Source organism: Rhipicephalus microplus, chromosome 2, assembly GCF_043290135.1.
Source record: "Rhipicephalus microplus isolate Deutch F79 chromosome 2, USDA_Rmic, whole genome shotgun sequence".
NCBI classification, from domain to species: Eukaryota; Metazoa; Arthropoda; class Arachnida; order Ixodida; family Ixodidae; genus Rhipicephalus; species Rhipicephalus microplus.
The window spans coordinates 141,837,486-141,853,714 of NC_134701.1; the positions used below are offsets into that span (position 1 = coordinate 141,837,486).

Consider the following 16,229-nt stretch of genomic DNA (forward strand, 5'->3'; position numbering starts at 1 on the left):
ATGTAATTGACAATAGGGGAATATGGCAAGTGTTAAAAACTATCCCTAACACGTGAGGAAAAATCAGAAGGTGAGATGGTAACAAGTACAAAGCTGGCCTGGCCCTTCCCCCTCCCCCCCCCCCCCCCCCCTCACTGCTGTTCAATAAAATTTTGAGCCTGCAAAGGAATGCCAAGTAAAAAAAAAATATGGTATAAACCTCAATAAAATGTGTCGGAGGGCTGCTTGTAAGGTCACAAATGTTGGATTATAAATAGCTGACATCAGAGTAATTACTTTTTGCAAATTACTCGGGTGAAATCATGAAACACTATTCCCATACAGCACAGTCGACTCTCATTCATTCAAACTCGAAGGGAACTCTGAATTTCGTTTGAATTATCAAGAAGTTTGAATAATCAGAAGCTCTCAAATATAAGGCTCTGGACAAGGTGACACATTGATTTTATCCATTTAAGTTTTTTTAGGTGTTTTTAAACCCTTACTGCACCCAATGATCAGAAAGCAGAGGTGTAAGGTCCACAAGTTTATTGGCCATTTATTACTGATCAGACCTTTTAAAAAAATCGTGAATTGCCAACTGCTTCTTTGCTACAAGTGCCTTCAGCAAAAAGCTCTCTATACTAGTTTAGGAGCATCACGGTTTACCATGTGTGTGCTTCATTTATAACATCTGCTTACTAGCAAAGCCTATTTCCTTGAAGGCGTGAGGTGTTTATTTTTCATTTTTAGACTGTTAGTATTATATAAGCACACAAATTTTGAAATAATAGTAGGAAAGCAGCAGATATTTTCCAGTATGGAACATTAAAAAGTATGAATTGACCAAATGATGGAAGTTGAATTGTTTTTAAGTGCATTGAAAGAATAGAGGGCCAATCAAAGAATTGAACTTTGTTTGAATTAACCAAAAGTATAAATTATCAGAGTTTGAATTATCACAAGTCTACTGTAATTACAACTGTCAAGCTATTCTTAATGATTTGGTCCACTTTCCCAGAAACAGTATTTTTTTTTGTGAGATAGCATGTTAGGTTGCACGTAGCTTACCTTCTTAAATAAAAAAAACTGTCCCTCAAAGCTGATAATGACTGAACTAGCTTTGAGCAGGCAATCTCAAAAATCTACGCCCCGATCGGAACATGGTGCTGCAAATCTCGTGGCACTAAAGCCCTCATCCATCCTTGTTCTCTGCCACTTCCAGAAAGCCAAGTCCTTAATCAAGTACAGAGAACCACACAAACACACATGCATAACAGTCGTACCCCCCCGTCCCTTCCCCCAAGGAGAACCTTTCTAACTACGGGAGAACCTTTGTAACTGTACCAGAGAGGCAACATCAGTTTTTGATCGGTAAAAATGTAGTACATTGACCTCCAAGGAAACCAGACGCAGCTTGCCAAAATTACAGAAATATCTATTGAGCCAATGAGGCCAAAACACACAAAAAAAACATTAAACACCTATGACATGCCACCGACATGAGCAGAGGCTTTGGCAGAAAAATTAAAAACGAAACCTTGACCTTCATTTTTGCTCTTTCAATGAAAAATTAATATTCATACAAAGTTATTGAAAAGATACTTAACAAAATCTGCACCAGGCTAGATTCAACCAATCACTTTTGTGAAATAGAAACATAACAGGTATACAACTGCCACTAGTGTCAATGATGCATAAAAAAAGAGTAATAATGACACATAATATGATGGTGGCCACATAAATGTGATGTCTCTTTCGAATGTTTGCTTCTTTTTTTTTCTTTTCCACAGACATACACACACTGAACGCTACCAAATCGAGAAGCATCTAGTTATCTGATGTTGAACAAATAACTGTCAGATGTAATCAAAGTTTTGAAAGTGTGCAACACCTTAAGAATAAAATAAGTTCAGCTTACACACTACTGTTCACAGGTCAAATATATTCACATTATAACCTTCGAGGTCCTACTTATTGCTAATCTGAGGTTTAAAGCCGGCTTGAAGTACATAAACACAGATACATTATTTAAGCTTACCAAATAAATCTGTCGCATTTCCATAATTCACGTAACAGCATTAGCAGAACGCCAACGACACACTTGCAGCCCCTAACTCTACTAAACATTCCTTTTTTTTTTTTGCTAGTTCTAGCAGCAACCGCATACAAGGCATTCCCAGCTGTTCTGTCAATCATTCCCTGAAAGCCAGGCTATGTAAGAAGCAAGGGACTTTGACATCTTTGGGCTGACAGCTTTATTACAACAGCCCACTTTGGAAAACAAGCTCTAAATATTTGGATCGCTTAGTGTAGACCAGGCCGTACTCAAAGGGCAGCGTGCGGCAGCAATTTGGAAAAAAAAAAACCATTGGGCATACATTTTTTTTTTTTTTTAAGAAATTAATGCTGAAACTGTTGTTACATGATTAATGTTTCTTTCTTTTTTTTTGCACACAAGAGCCATCCATATTTAACTACTTGTGCCAACTGACGTTTTCAGTTACAACCTTTGAAAACAAAAAATAAGAAACAACAGTATGTGTCTATGTAACTGTGTGCAACAGTGTTCAAACTATAACGAATGCAACTCGGTACAGCCTTCTATCCTGAAAGGCTCCCGAAATAATAACACTTCTTATTACTCGTAATCGATGCTTTTATACAGAAACAGCCACCCAGTACATGGCAGAGTTCAAATTGGCTGTGGAGCTGTTGATATAACCTCAGCCACAGTTTTCCCACCATTCTGGTCTCCCTACATTTTTCCCATCTCTATTCAATTTGTCTCTAATTATTGAGCACACTTCACGAATTGACATAGAAGAGGCACATCAATTTGCAGATAGCTGCACTTCAGTATCAAGCCATCATTACTCTTTCTAATAAAGCACTCCCAAGAAATTCGTGTGGCGCAACACAAAACTAACTGGCCCCCAAACTAATCACAGACCTTGCATTTGTAATGCCACCATTCTATCGCAGCTTTCAACTGTCCTGCAGCAAACATCAGAAAGTAATCACAAATGCACAGCCTATTTCTAAAACAGCGGGCAACAGTGAGGACGCTGGGCAAGCACTAACGCCGTCGCATAAATATCAACCAGTGGGTTTTGTAGTCCATTTCTGTTAAACAACTATACTTTAGTATACAGCAGCTAAGACAAATAAATGCAATGTTATGTCAAATAGTGTATTTATGTTATAGTACCTTATTCTTTTTCTTTCTAGGATGTAAGGAACACACTGCTGTTTTGTTCAGAAGCCCTGACTTGACTATTTGATTAATCACTGCGAAGTCGTGAACGAACAAAAACAAAATGGGAAGAAAATGTTGTGGACAGGACTATAAGAAGTGTGCGAAGGAACCATTAGTCAGATGGAGAACTCTGCTATTTCTCTAGGCACAAGTATCTCAGAAACTCGTTTATTTAAGTTGTGAGCGTTGTTTATGACATCGCACGCTCACCCACTCCACTTCCTCGGACATTTTTCAATAAACTTCGGTTGTAAGTGAGTGTCTGTACTGCCGAGAACGTTTTCTTTCCATGCTGTTTTTTCGCTCAGCAACATCACAATATGTACAACATTTTCACCATAACTGCAAGAGGTTTTGTGTGCCTGCTTGTAGCACATATGCACATAAATGTCTAGTATGCAGTAATTGGTCACATTCTTAAACATCAAATTACTAGATGTCAACTTGTACGATACATGCCAATAATATTTTTTTTTGTGCCTATACAGCCTACAATAAGATAGGTGCAGAATATTTCAATAAAGATTCTATGCCAATTTGACGATTTCAAGAATTCTGAAGGACAAAACAAAAGAGGAGTAAAGCGTTACTCAAGGATATTATTGACGGGTATTTTATAAATCCTAATGCTTCCTTCTTTGTAACTGCTTGTTCTCACTCTAGGGGCCCTAGCTTTGCTTTTTTTCCACGTGGCTGTCTTCCAGAAGCTGTCAATGTGTTGGTTAATAGAGTTATGTCATTTTTCACTTTGGCATGTTCACATAACTATGCCACCCGATTCTCTCAGACAGATGAATGTATTTTAGGGCATGGACTTTTCTTCGTCTAGCGTTTCGAATTCTGATACACGCATACTCCTCTCGTTACTTTTTATAGCGTTTTCCTTCTTTTTGCATTACTCTTGCTGTATCAGTGTTTTGCCTATGGTACTAATAACTTTACCTTTTTGTAATTCGCATATTCAGCAGCCCCGCACTGTTCCTTGTCATCACAGGTAAGTCGATTCAAAATGATAAATATCTTAAAATAAAGGCAGTCATACTCCTTCCAGGGCTATAATTCAAAAGGAAGGCCAACAAAGATGCGATGATAGCATGATGCTGAAGGCCACTCAGCAATCGGTGAGCTTTGTCTTGTCCAGTTCTTGCTTTCCAATAAGCCGAATGCACAGGTAAGGAGCGGTATTGTAGACTGTGTTAAATTTGCCACCTTGTCAGCCCTGATGGCTCAACAGGGCTGCTACAGCTTCCCTGATTGGCGTAATATGCCAGCACCACAGATTACCCCATTGGCACACTTTCTGCTTCTCGTCACTTTTTGAGTTATGCGTCAATAACTCTGACTTCAATGGCCACCGTCCTGCTGTCTTAAGCAACCGACACCCTTCATGGGTAATTGCATGTGGTTGAACGCAAATGGATGAACACTGTTCTTAAAAAACTCAAGGGCCCTTGAACTTTTTTGTTTCTTTTTCTGCATTCCAGAATTTTCAATTTTCATAGACAAATTTTAATGGTAGAGTAGAAGCCCCTCAAGCCTTTGTAGCCCGCTATGACAAAACCAAGTGTAGCAATTGGTTAGACGATATTATTATAAGCATCAGAGCTAAGTGCCCACAAGTTCAACAGACACTCCACATTGTCGCTAAGCAGTTAGCTGCCCCCTCTCCTGTGAAGAGAGGCGTCACTCTTCTATTTCAGACTGGACAAGTGCTAACTGCCAAACTGCTGGTTCATTTTGTGTTCAAATTTTCTCATGGAGGTAGCATTTAATTGGGACCCCAGTGTACTAATACCCTATTTGCAGGCAGTAGACGTGCCACTTTCATCAACAAAAAGCTTGTGCGGACGTTGTCTCCCACTGTACTGCTAAGGAACTTTTCAATTCTGCCACAACAGACCACTAGAGTGGGTAACCAGCTGCATCCTTGGCAGAAACAGGACATCCATTGCAGCCATGACGGATGGCACCATTGTTCAGTCACAGGAGCACTGAAGTAGAGTGGCGACCTGCTGCAGACATCATCCACTCAAATTGACAACTGGTACATTATGCTTAGAAACACAGTGTAACATCCACTCATCTAGCAGTGGTTTTCAAGATTCTTCATCATTCTTGTGTTGAATGCCACATCCAGAAAGCAGTACTTGCCACTTTTTCATTTTTTAACCCTGGGCATTCTATGCTAAAATTAAAATAAAGCGAAACTTGCAAGTCAATCAACCATATGACTAAAAAACTAAGCCCGAGAATCGTGCTCCTACAATAGCGCGAGATCGTGAACTCGAAAGATAACAACACTTGGGAGTGTTGTTAACCCACAGTAACTTTTCTCATGGTTGAAAGAGCATGGTAGAGAAAGAAATTAGCATTGTGTTCATGTCGTTCCCTTGCGTTCTACATTATTAGGTGCAATCGAAAGGTTACTTTAGCAACAATCTCGTTCATGCAACTACTGACATTTGCACTGCAGCTGTGCCAGAAAAAAAAATGCACATCAAACCAAAGCCGGATACGGTGAGAAGTGCTATGCTCGATCTAGAAGCAAAGAAAGAACATATAATGATGAAAGGCCAAGCAAATGAAAAATGTAGCATGCCCCAAGTGCCTGCCGTTACTACGTGTTACGTACCGGGGGGAAAAAACGGAACTTTGCTCGCTACCCATTCACACGCACAGCCTACCATCTGTCCGAAGCCAAGAACCGCTCGACCGGCTTCAGGCTCAGCTTGCCTTCAAAGCTCTCGACGGAGGTGGTGAGAGCGGACCACTGGCTAGAAGAAGAGAGACAAAGCGCGCCAGACAGCATTTTGGAGTGATGCACGCTTGAACCGGAAATGAAAGCGCTGGACGTTATAATCTGACATGATGAAACAATTTGAGTGCACTACTAACAGCCAGACTCGGATGCACGACGACAAGGCAGAGCATGGCTCATTGTACTTTTTTATTTTCTTCAGTAATTTAATGTTCTCGCTTTTCGTATTGAATAAAACTGACTTGAGCTAATCGAAACTAATTTATAAAAATTCAACTTTGAGGTTGTATGAGTCACAAGCCCAACTGAACAAGAACATTGATGCTAAAGTTTACCAATCTATAATTTGCACTCTTTAATTGCTCAGTTACATTGGTTCAAATGGTGTAATATATCAAACAGGAATGATCTAAGCTTGCCTTTACTACGCTCTACTAAACTGATTAAGAATCCGCCTTTATTTACCAGAACAAATCTCCCCACATACTGTGCTACACACTATCTCAACATTAATCTATTGCACAATGAAACGAACTCTATTGGCTCTTCATTAAGCCCTTCAACTGCTTCATCACGTCCTTCTATTCTCATCTACCTTGTTGTGCCACTTCGGCAACAGCGCAATGTTACAGCTAAGGCAGCCTACCACAAGACATGTTCGTTCAAAAGCTGGTGATATGCATTCTTCTCAGCCACCTCGTAAAAATACCACACAGAGCATATTCTAGTTAATTCCAAATAAACTTCAGGGTTTTGGTTTACAACAGCAAGATACGATTGCAAGACACACCATAGATGGAGGATTCCTGACTCTCTTAGCCTCCACCAATGATTCCTTAACATGCACCCTATATCTACCCGCACGAGTGTTTTTACATTTCGCCCTCAACAAAATTCAGCTGCTGCAGTCAATAATCCATCTCAGTAACGCTCGTTTGTCCAAGCAAAATTATAGTTTCTGAGCCAACACTGCAAACAGAGCATTCCGATCTACACAGCACAACATAAAATCCACAAAAATCAACATGAAAGAAGATTTTAAAACAGCCACGTCTCGACCTGCCCACCTGTATGAAAACTAGCTAACAGTACACCTTGTTTAGCTATACCAAAGGCAGCACTAATTTATTTATTTATTTATTTATTAGAATACCCTCAGGGCCCGTAGGGCATTACAGAGGGGGTGGGTACAACATATATAACACACAAGAAAAAAAGACAAAATAAAGAAACAAGTATCAGATGCGCAAATCAGGAAGGCAACATAAGTCAACTAAAAATGTATAAGAATTCAAGCACATACAAGACAAAGATAGATAGTGGAAACTGCGTATAGTTACAAGCATTGCTGAGAAATTGCAGTCTTGAATAACAAAGGGTCTGTTATTGATACAACGGAAGAGGGAAGGTGGTTCCAATCGGCGGCTGTTTTCGGTAAGAAGGCTCCTGAAAAGAATTTGGTGCGGCAAAACGGAATGGCAACCTTATGCTGATGATCAATGCGCGACGAGTGGTATGACGGTTGTGAAATGAGGTCTCGCTTCATTGATGGATTGTGAAAAAATATCTTATGAAAAAAATGCAGTCGCGCCAGTTTCCTCCGGACAGTTAAATTGGGTAGGTCAAGGTTAGATTTCATTTCTGATATGCTAGCAGTACGGGAATAATTAGAACAAATGAACCGAACTGAGCGGTTCTGAACAGATTCTAACGCGTTAATTAAATTTTGCTGCACGGGATCCCATATAGCGGACGCGTACTCAAGCTTTGGGCGAATTAGTGATCGGTATAATAGAATTTTGAGGGACAGCGGAGCGCGAGAAAAGTTGCGGCGTAAGTATCCTAGCGTTCGGTTAGCGTTATTACAGATGTAGGTAACATGCGTGTGCCAAGATAGATTGTTGGTAATGTAAACGCCGAGGTACTTATATGAAGAGACATGCTGGAGGGGAACGGCGTTAATTCTGTAGGTACAGGGGGGAGAAATAGATCGCCTAATGGTGGTCCCGTTACTATTCTTGCGAACAGTGAGCACAAGCACAGTTTCGTTGTGTTACTAGATGATGAATATAGGCAAAACACTTGTACATGTGTGAGAGACCACACCCAGGCCTGTGACGCTAACCCTATGCCGTGACATAACTGACACCACCATTATTTAAGGCAACATGCAGTAAAGAGCACACACAAATGAAGAAACCAGAGCCCTGACCCACTTACCAGTGTTGTGATGTTGTCGGCCACCATGTCGTCGTCAAGGGAGCCCGCAGAGGAGCCCCGGGCACGCATCGGTGGTGGGCCGTGCTGCAGGGGCGACAGGGGCCCGGGGCTGTCAGCAGTGGGCACCAGCACCCGATGGCCCGGCTGCGGGCTCTTCTTGCGCTTCATGCCGGGAGCCTCAGGGGCCTGCACCACACAAATGAAGAGGGGGAATGGGGAGGGGACAGCCACAGCACCACGCAATCAGTCATGTCCCCCCTCAAAGCACCACAGAGGCATTATGAGGCCTCACTTTCTAAAGGTTTGATCGCTGTTGGAAGTCACATCAAGGGCAATCAAAAGATTACTGAGAGATACTTAAATGGGAGCTCAATAGAAGGGTCATGACGATAAAAATAAGACTAGAAAAAGCCCAAAGTTTTATATGATAAGTGATTTTTGAGGTCTTACATGCGAAAAACGGCATATAATTTTGACATGTGCCATGAAGAAAGAATCCGGATGAATTTTGATAATCTAGGGTCTGCAGCATAAACCCAAATGTAAGCCTGCGGCTGCCTTTGCATTTTGGCCCCATGAAAATGCTGCTGTGGCCAGAAATCGCACCTGCAGCCTCCAGCTTAGCAGTGCAACCCTCTATCCTTTATGCTACAACAGTGGGTGAGGGCAGGTAAATGACTTAAGAGAGAGAATAAGGAGAAAGATGGGGAGGTTAACCAGGACTGGTCCCGGTAGCCTACCCTGCACTGGGGAAGGGGAGAGGGGAAGGAAAGTTTTTAACTTAAGGAGAATTTTTAACAGACTTTACCATCTACTTCAACAAATAGGTCCCAACAAGGTCCCAACAACTAATAATTAACACTATTAGATAATCAATCAAATCCACTTTTTAATGATAATTCTGTTACATGAGAAAGTTCAATGTGCTGCATTTTCTCTATAAACAGTCGCAATGACTTGCCCCGCAATACCTGATGGTATTACAGGTCAAACCAGTTAGTACTTATGATGACTGTACCTGCCCTGTCACTGTCAGCCACCTTCCTCTTCAGTTAGCCACATTTTCTTTGTTTAGCTCCGACTTTCATGAGCACGTCACTTTTCACTCCTTCACTAAGTGCCCAGCCAACCCAGCCCGAGTGTCCAGAGTCTTAATTGAAATGGCTTTAAGTATTTCTCTGATGAAGTCATTACCTCCATTATTCTTCGATATTTCACCCATCTGCCTTGGCACCCTCACTCTTGTGCTCTACGGATGCCAGACTTCATCATCAATATCTCTGTAATTTAATATTGTACACAGGTCATAACGACCTACTCATAAGCTCGTTCTCTGATATCACTAACATTGACTTCTACACAGAACAAAAGAAGTATATTAATAAACAATAACCTACCCAGACAACCACCTAACTTTTAATTATATAAAATAAGCTCTAAAGTACTTCCTCTAATCTCAAATTAACTTTCATCCTGTTGTGCTTGACCTATTTCACTTGCTTTTTTGAGTTGTGCAGTCATTCTATACTTCATCTCAAGCACTTTGTTTGCTTTAGTAATTTCTTGAGTGCACTGACACTCTTATTACCCACATTCTTCTCGTTGCTTTCCCATTTCTCACCATGCGTCCCACTACATTCCCATGAGAACGGGACAAAAGTGTGTAAAAATTTGTTTCAAGTGACTACATCATTCCATGTATTCCTATATGTGGCAGATAAGTTACTTAGCAAAAAAATACTACGGGCTTATTTTGATAATATTTGTTAACTTAAGTAATACATACTGCAGACAAAGTCCAAACAGGAGGAATTTTATGCACATAAAGCACAATTAGGTAAATATTTCATTGCAAAAAAAATTAGGTTCCAATTCAATTTATAAATAAGTGACCTCCTTCGGTACATAAAAAACTGTAAATTTAAGATCTCATTTTTTTTGTTAGACATATTATTAACAAGAACTAAGAGTGTGTACATATATCTCTTGCACTTAGCAACATCTTGTTGACATAAATCAGCTGATTCTGATTTAAAACGAAGCATAGAAACAAAGTAAGAACAGTAAACACTGACAATTTTCACACGACAAAGCACAAAGCGAAAGGACAGCTCTAAAGAAATGCCCTGCATTCGATTGTCAGACAAAACAATGTGTGCAATCAAGAATTTTTTTTTTATTCGAGTGTGAAAGTATGTACAACCGCTCTCTTTTTTTTAGTTGCTTAAAACTTCATCTTATTGCTCCAGCACTAGATGCAAGAACAAAATGAGACTAGTAACTATGGCATAGCGTTTGCCCGATTGATGATTAAATACAACTCTACAACATTGAATCAGCTGTATTATCTGAACTGTACGCGTAGGCTTTATGTTTTCAAAGTGCTTTATGTTGCAAATGACTGCCTAAACCATATTCTCTATAAAATTTGGAAACTAAACTCTGGTGTTGTGATTAAACACTTATGTACAAATGAACTACTTGTACTGTAAGCAATAAAACTATTCAAAATGTAAGTGAATGTGCAATTATAAGAATGTAAACAGGCTTGATATTGCTGCTTTGTGCACGGTAGGATGCCTTCGTACTGCTTCTGACAACGTAGTGACCAGCTAAGAAGAGCCTTAGCTTATCAAGATTAATGGTGTGAAAAGAAAATGAACTTACAGTCTCGTTATTTCTCTCATCTTTTAAGGGTTCGAATCCTGCAAGTTTCAATATGATCAGCAGTAAGTCACGCCGCATGTATTCATCATGTGTGAATCTTAGCAGTCAACCGTATTTTCTGTTTCCCCATTTACTGTACCCTCTCCAACAAACTTAGGGGAAAAAAGAAAAAATTGACGTACGACAGAATAACAAAGAACAGACGAAATACACGGAAATACGGCACCCTAACAAGACAGACTTACACAAGAAGACTTAAGATTGAAGCAACAATAAGCCCTTGAGAAACGAATGTTGTCAGAGTCAACATTTAAAAAAATATAGACTTTGCTTCTTCAAAACGGCATCTGCTTTCCTTATCAGTATTTTATCCACACAGTACTCGTGGAGTGAAATGCAACAATTTAGGGCTATGTGATACACACACGTTCACTTCTATCGTCTACAGTTTGCGTCATATCAATGTAATTGACTCAAACACTTACATCAGAGTGAATATAACCATTAGTGACCAGAATCGCAGGGACATGATGCAGTTATCACAAGCAACTACTCATAGTCGCTATATTGAAACAAAGAACGGTGTCGCGTTTCAGTCCGTTAATTTTTCAACCCGTTAACCCATGTTGTACACCTACCTCACTCCCTTTCACGCTTCTCCTTTGAGAGCGACCTGTCAAACCCTCTCTTATTGAAAGAGAGTGAGGGAGGCCTAGATGCACAAAGAGTACACTACTAAAGAAAGCTCCTGCTACACTAATGAAGTAAATTCTGTTTGTGGTAAATTTACCACCAGCGACAATTATTGTTCCTCGACTTTTCATCATAACACGGGATTTCTTCCTCGTATTGTTGATTTCCCTGTTGCTTTTCTCTTTTTTTGACCACGCAACATCCCTGGCTCCACCTAACATTCAATTTTATATCAGGTTCAATGACTTTAAACAATGCTTTGCTGAGAGGGAAAAAAACAAAACAAACTTGAGTGAGAGACGACACCGTCCCGTTAAGAGACGACAATGACAATACGCACAACGTGAGGCAGTGCCTTTTGGTCCGACTACAGAAGCGTGGCTGGCTTATCTAATCAGTGTTTCTGCCACCGTGTCATCCGTACGCCGAGGTAAATAAACAAATGTTGCGCTCGAGTGCGGGTGGACTGTACGAGCTGTGCTATCAGTTTAGTGCACGTGTACTCCCACATAGCCGTAATGTCAAAGGGGCATCAATGAGAAAAATAGTTTCGCTTGTGTCAGTAAAACACATCTATACAATATGAAAAGCACCCCTATTGCCAGACTATCGCTAAGCCAATAAACTTGGCTTACCAACACTATTACCTAAACGCGACTCTTGGAAAGCCACAAAGTGCGTAAAACGAAATACAGGTGGCATATTGAATATATTGGCCATTGGAATGAAATTCAATCAAATTCAGTAACTATACTCTCATACTTCTTTTCTTTCTTAATACTCAAAGTGCAGTTACAAAATAACAGTATAGTCTTCAGAGAATAATTTACCAATATGAACTTACAAAGCGCTTTACTATAGCATTGGCATTGCAAGGTTGGACGTGCCACCACTGACACTGCAATAGATATCAAACTCCGTTGCAAATGCAACAATAAAATTTATTTTATAAATACTGTGTGCATTTCATTCGGCTCTGCTCACATGGGGCAGCAGCAGTAATTGCAGGGGTGCTATCACTGAGCGATACTTTTTCCGGTGCCAGTGATTCCTGCGCTTGGCCAGTAGTCTGAGCAACGATCGGCCCACGTTATCATCACAAATGGTGGAGGATAAGAGTAGCATAGCATAAGGCATAACATTGTAATATCATCCCAGATATGAAGCAAGCCTCTGCATAATGGCGTGATAAGAAAAACCAAACTAGACTCAAACAAGTCCTCACAAAAAGAAAAAGAAAAATCAGCAGATCTCAAACCTTGTGGAAATCAGTTTTATTCAAAGCAGTACTTCTCAATGCTGCATTTTTTAGCTTTCAGGCAAGCATTGCGAGATGGATCGACATGTTTTTGTAAGCATCAAGTTGTGTGCACATCATAGGCTCGCCAGAAACACTGATAACACTGATGGTAAAATGGTAACCTATGGTCTGGCGTAATGCACAGGCGTTAGTATTATCTGCACGAGCACTTTGAGGTGCAACAATGCGAATGTCATACGCAAGTTTCATTTGCACATTCCTCGGTGGTTGAGCAATGCTTAAATATAGCTTGCTGAATTATAGAAACACGAACAATGTTCATTAGACCACTATTAAAACGAAGCCATCACTGGAACCACAACTGACGCTATCCCAACATGAAGCCTGCATCATAGGAGCACATATATAATGTTTATTTATTTGTTAGATAAGCAGCACTGCAACCACAACTGGCATTGCAACGGCATTATGTCTGCATAGGGCCTTTTTCCAAAGCACTTTCAAGACCTGACCTGGCTCTGAAAGAATACCCGACTGCCGAGTTTGAGATTGCTTCCTGCTGGGATGGTGATTTTCATTACTTGCATTCGTTGGGACAATGCTGCCAATGTTGGTGTTTTTTATTGCTCTCACATTTAAATGACCAACATCTATTCTTGCCATTCCTGTGTAGAAGCTAACTGTCAATCCCCGGTGGCACTTACCTACTGCATACCGCGTTTCGTGGTGTACGGCTATGCGCCATACATATCCGTAAGAAAGGGTTTCATGATGTATATGCTAGGATCTTCAGGTTATTCACGCCATAGCCATACATTCATGTTTGTTAAACTTTTTTGCTCTCCCATACCAATTTTTTGTTGTACACCAAGTTAAGAGGGCAATCGTGAGAGTACTGAGAGATAGAAACACTCAAAAGTATCTTTGGTTCACTCAGAAATTCTTCGCATTTAATGTAATAAGTGGTTTAGAATATACACTTATAGGTATAGATTATAAAGTATAGAGTGTTTCAATATTTCTTTAACACAGAAGTAAGCAAAGAAAAAAGCAGTTGACTATATTGCATAGGCACTCTTTCAAAGATTATTTTTACAAATTTTCACTCTAGAAACAATAATGTGCCCCACCCTTAAAAATGTTAAGAGGTGGACTGCACAATGATTCCAGGCAACATTAGCTGTAAATTAAAGCTTGTACAACTTATGAATTTGTAATCTCAAAGTAATGCAAAAATAAAAAAGGGGAGAGACAAAATCAGAAAAAAAATTAAATTGAAAAGATTACAAAGAAGCATTACCTGTGTGACAAGCTAGCAAGCTTGAGCTTCATGCATCTTTTGTAATTTATTTATTGTATTGCCTGCAAATCTTGAATATCAGGCAATTTGACCAAAGTGCCTAGTTTGAGGTTTGTCCAGTCCATAAAATGCAAGGACTACACAGTCTAGAATGTGACCTGATACCTAAAAAAAAAACAAAAAGGGATGAGAATGCCGAGAGGACAGGGCACTGCACGAAATAGCTGAACCATCTTGAACTGTCCTCATTGTCTTCCTAGCCCATTATGCCTTTTTTTCTCATCAAAAATTCTGCTCTACCTGCCCCCCCATCCCCCCCCCAATATAGAATGCATCCTCTGAGGAAAACAAACTTTCTTCTTTCTTGTAGTCTGAACAGGATGAAAAGAGTGGACGTGAAGAATTAGACAGAATGCTGTTCTTTACCTAACACTTATTGTGTACTGCCCATAAAATATAGATGCATAAAGATAAAACCAAGCGAGAATAAAATGTCGGCAGTATCACATCCTGACTTCATACAAAGTGCTACAGTTTAGCCACACATGATAACTATCTGCAAGTTGTACTTTTGCAAGAAAAAAAAAAAGAATTTTTATTAAATCCTGCTTTGGAGAATGTTTTCAATCAATCAACCGATGAATGAATTCCTTTCAGCAACTGACGATTAAGACTCCCACATGCAGGTCCCACAAATAGCCTGAATCAATGTACTTGCCAAGTAACTTTCTTCCTTGGAAATATATGCAAGAGTGAATTCAGTCACAGTGACAACAATATGGGTACTCACACACATAAGCGCCATCCTGGCCATCAGACTGTATCTCAGCACATCCATGGTTGAAAGTGGTTGCTCACAGAGCCAGAGACTAGCGAGTAGTGAGTCAAGCTGTTCGGTCTGTCATCGCTGTGATAAAGCTACCCTTACACTGGTGATAAGGGCGGGTACGGCATTTGGGTCGCTCAGCGGCATTACATAATGCCTGTCAATCGCTCATCGGGAAGCGCCTCCCTTTCCTCTATCGTTTAGAATTTCTCTTTTTGTCTTTTCTGCTCCCATGCGTAGATGGCCTTGACAATGCTCCTTCCTGCTACGCGTCGCTGGCTGTCAGGCTTGGCTTATCAGGGACGTGCATTTCTAATGCAGAAGTCCCATACAAATTTAGAACTATCGCACTTGGCACACCGCTAGTACAAGAGAAATTCAAAGAAGCCGAGTTTTTTTGCAACTCCAAATAATGTGCAGTGACCACACAATGCCAATTGACAATTAACCTAAGAAAAGTATAGCACGAAATCTAAAAATAATGAGGAGAGGAAAGTGCAGGTGGTCAGAAAAGCAACATGCCACTGGGAAGAGTCAAGCCCACATCTATACTGTGCATATGATAGCCCACTAACTGAGCTGAAGTATCTGCTTGGCAATCTGCTGCAGCTATATCCTGCAACATCTGCTACGGCTATCTGCTTCCTTATGTATTTGTATCATATCTAATTTTGAACGTACTAACCAGCACCACTCTGAGCCATGGTATTGAGTGCAGAACACTGTTCAGCCAGAATATAAATAGGACATAAATATAACATAGAGCATAAATTTTAAAGGCATGCTAGTAGGTCAATGAATCCTTATGTTATTTTACGACACACTGTAATGCCACTTATACCAGTGTCAAACGGGCACTTTTAATCGCGATCAGGGTTACCCGGATCAGTTTTCTTGATCACGATAAACTTTATGAGCGCTGCTACATGGCCCAAGCTAATCCGGTTCGGGCTTGGGTCAGATGAAATGCACCAGGTGGTGCTTGCATGTCGTAAAATATACGACATGCAAGTGATAGTGTGGTTCAAGAGGAATTGTGGGGAATACTGGACACACTAGACGTGGAACATGTAGTCACTAATCTTTTAAAGGATATCTATAAAGGTAACAAAGTAGTTATAAAGTGGGAAAAACAGGTGTCCAAGCCTGCAGAGGTAAAACGGGGGCTTAGGCAGGGGTGTCCCCTGTCACCCTTATTATTCATGATGTACCTACAAGGATTAGAGGCCAAATTAGAGGGAAGTGGACTGGGTTTCAACCTCTCTT

The 16,229-nt window shown here is 40.4% G+C and overlaps 1 protein-coding gene across 9 annotated transcripts in view; it reads right to left on the bottom strand.

Annotated features, from left to right (window-relative positions):
* Positions 1-16,229, bottom strand: part of LOC119170692 (transmembrane and coiled-coil domains protein 2) — a 68,003-nt gene that overhangs the window by 32,491 nt on the left and 19,283 nt on the right. For 3 of the 9 annotated variants that reach the window (XM_037421919.2, XM_037421921.2, XM_075886880.1), the window contains exons 2-3: positions 10,884-10,921; positions 8,217-8,402 (exon numbers count right to left, since the gene is read on the bottom strand). In XM_037421919.2, the coding sequence (XP_037277816.2) occupies positions 8,217-8,402; positions 10,884-10,921 (224 nt within the window). Of the gene's footprint in view, positions 1-5,922; positions 6,013-8,216; positions 8,403-10,883; positions 10,922-14,927; positions 15,190-16,229 lie in introns of those variants that run through there. The other 6 variants (XM_075886879.1, XM_037421923.2, XM_075886878.1 and 3 more) reach the window with 4 other exon arrangements.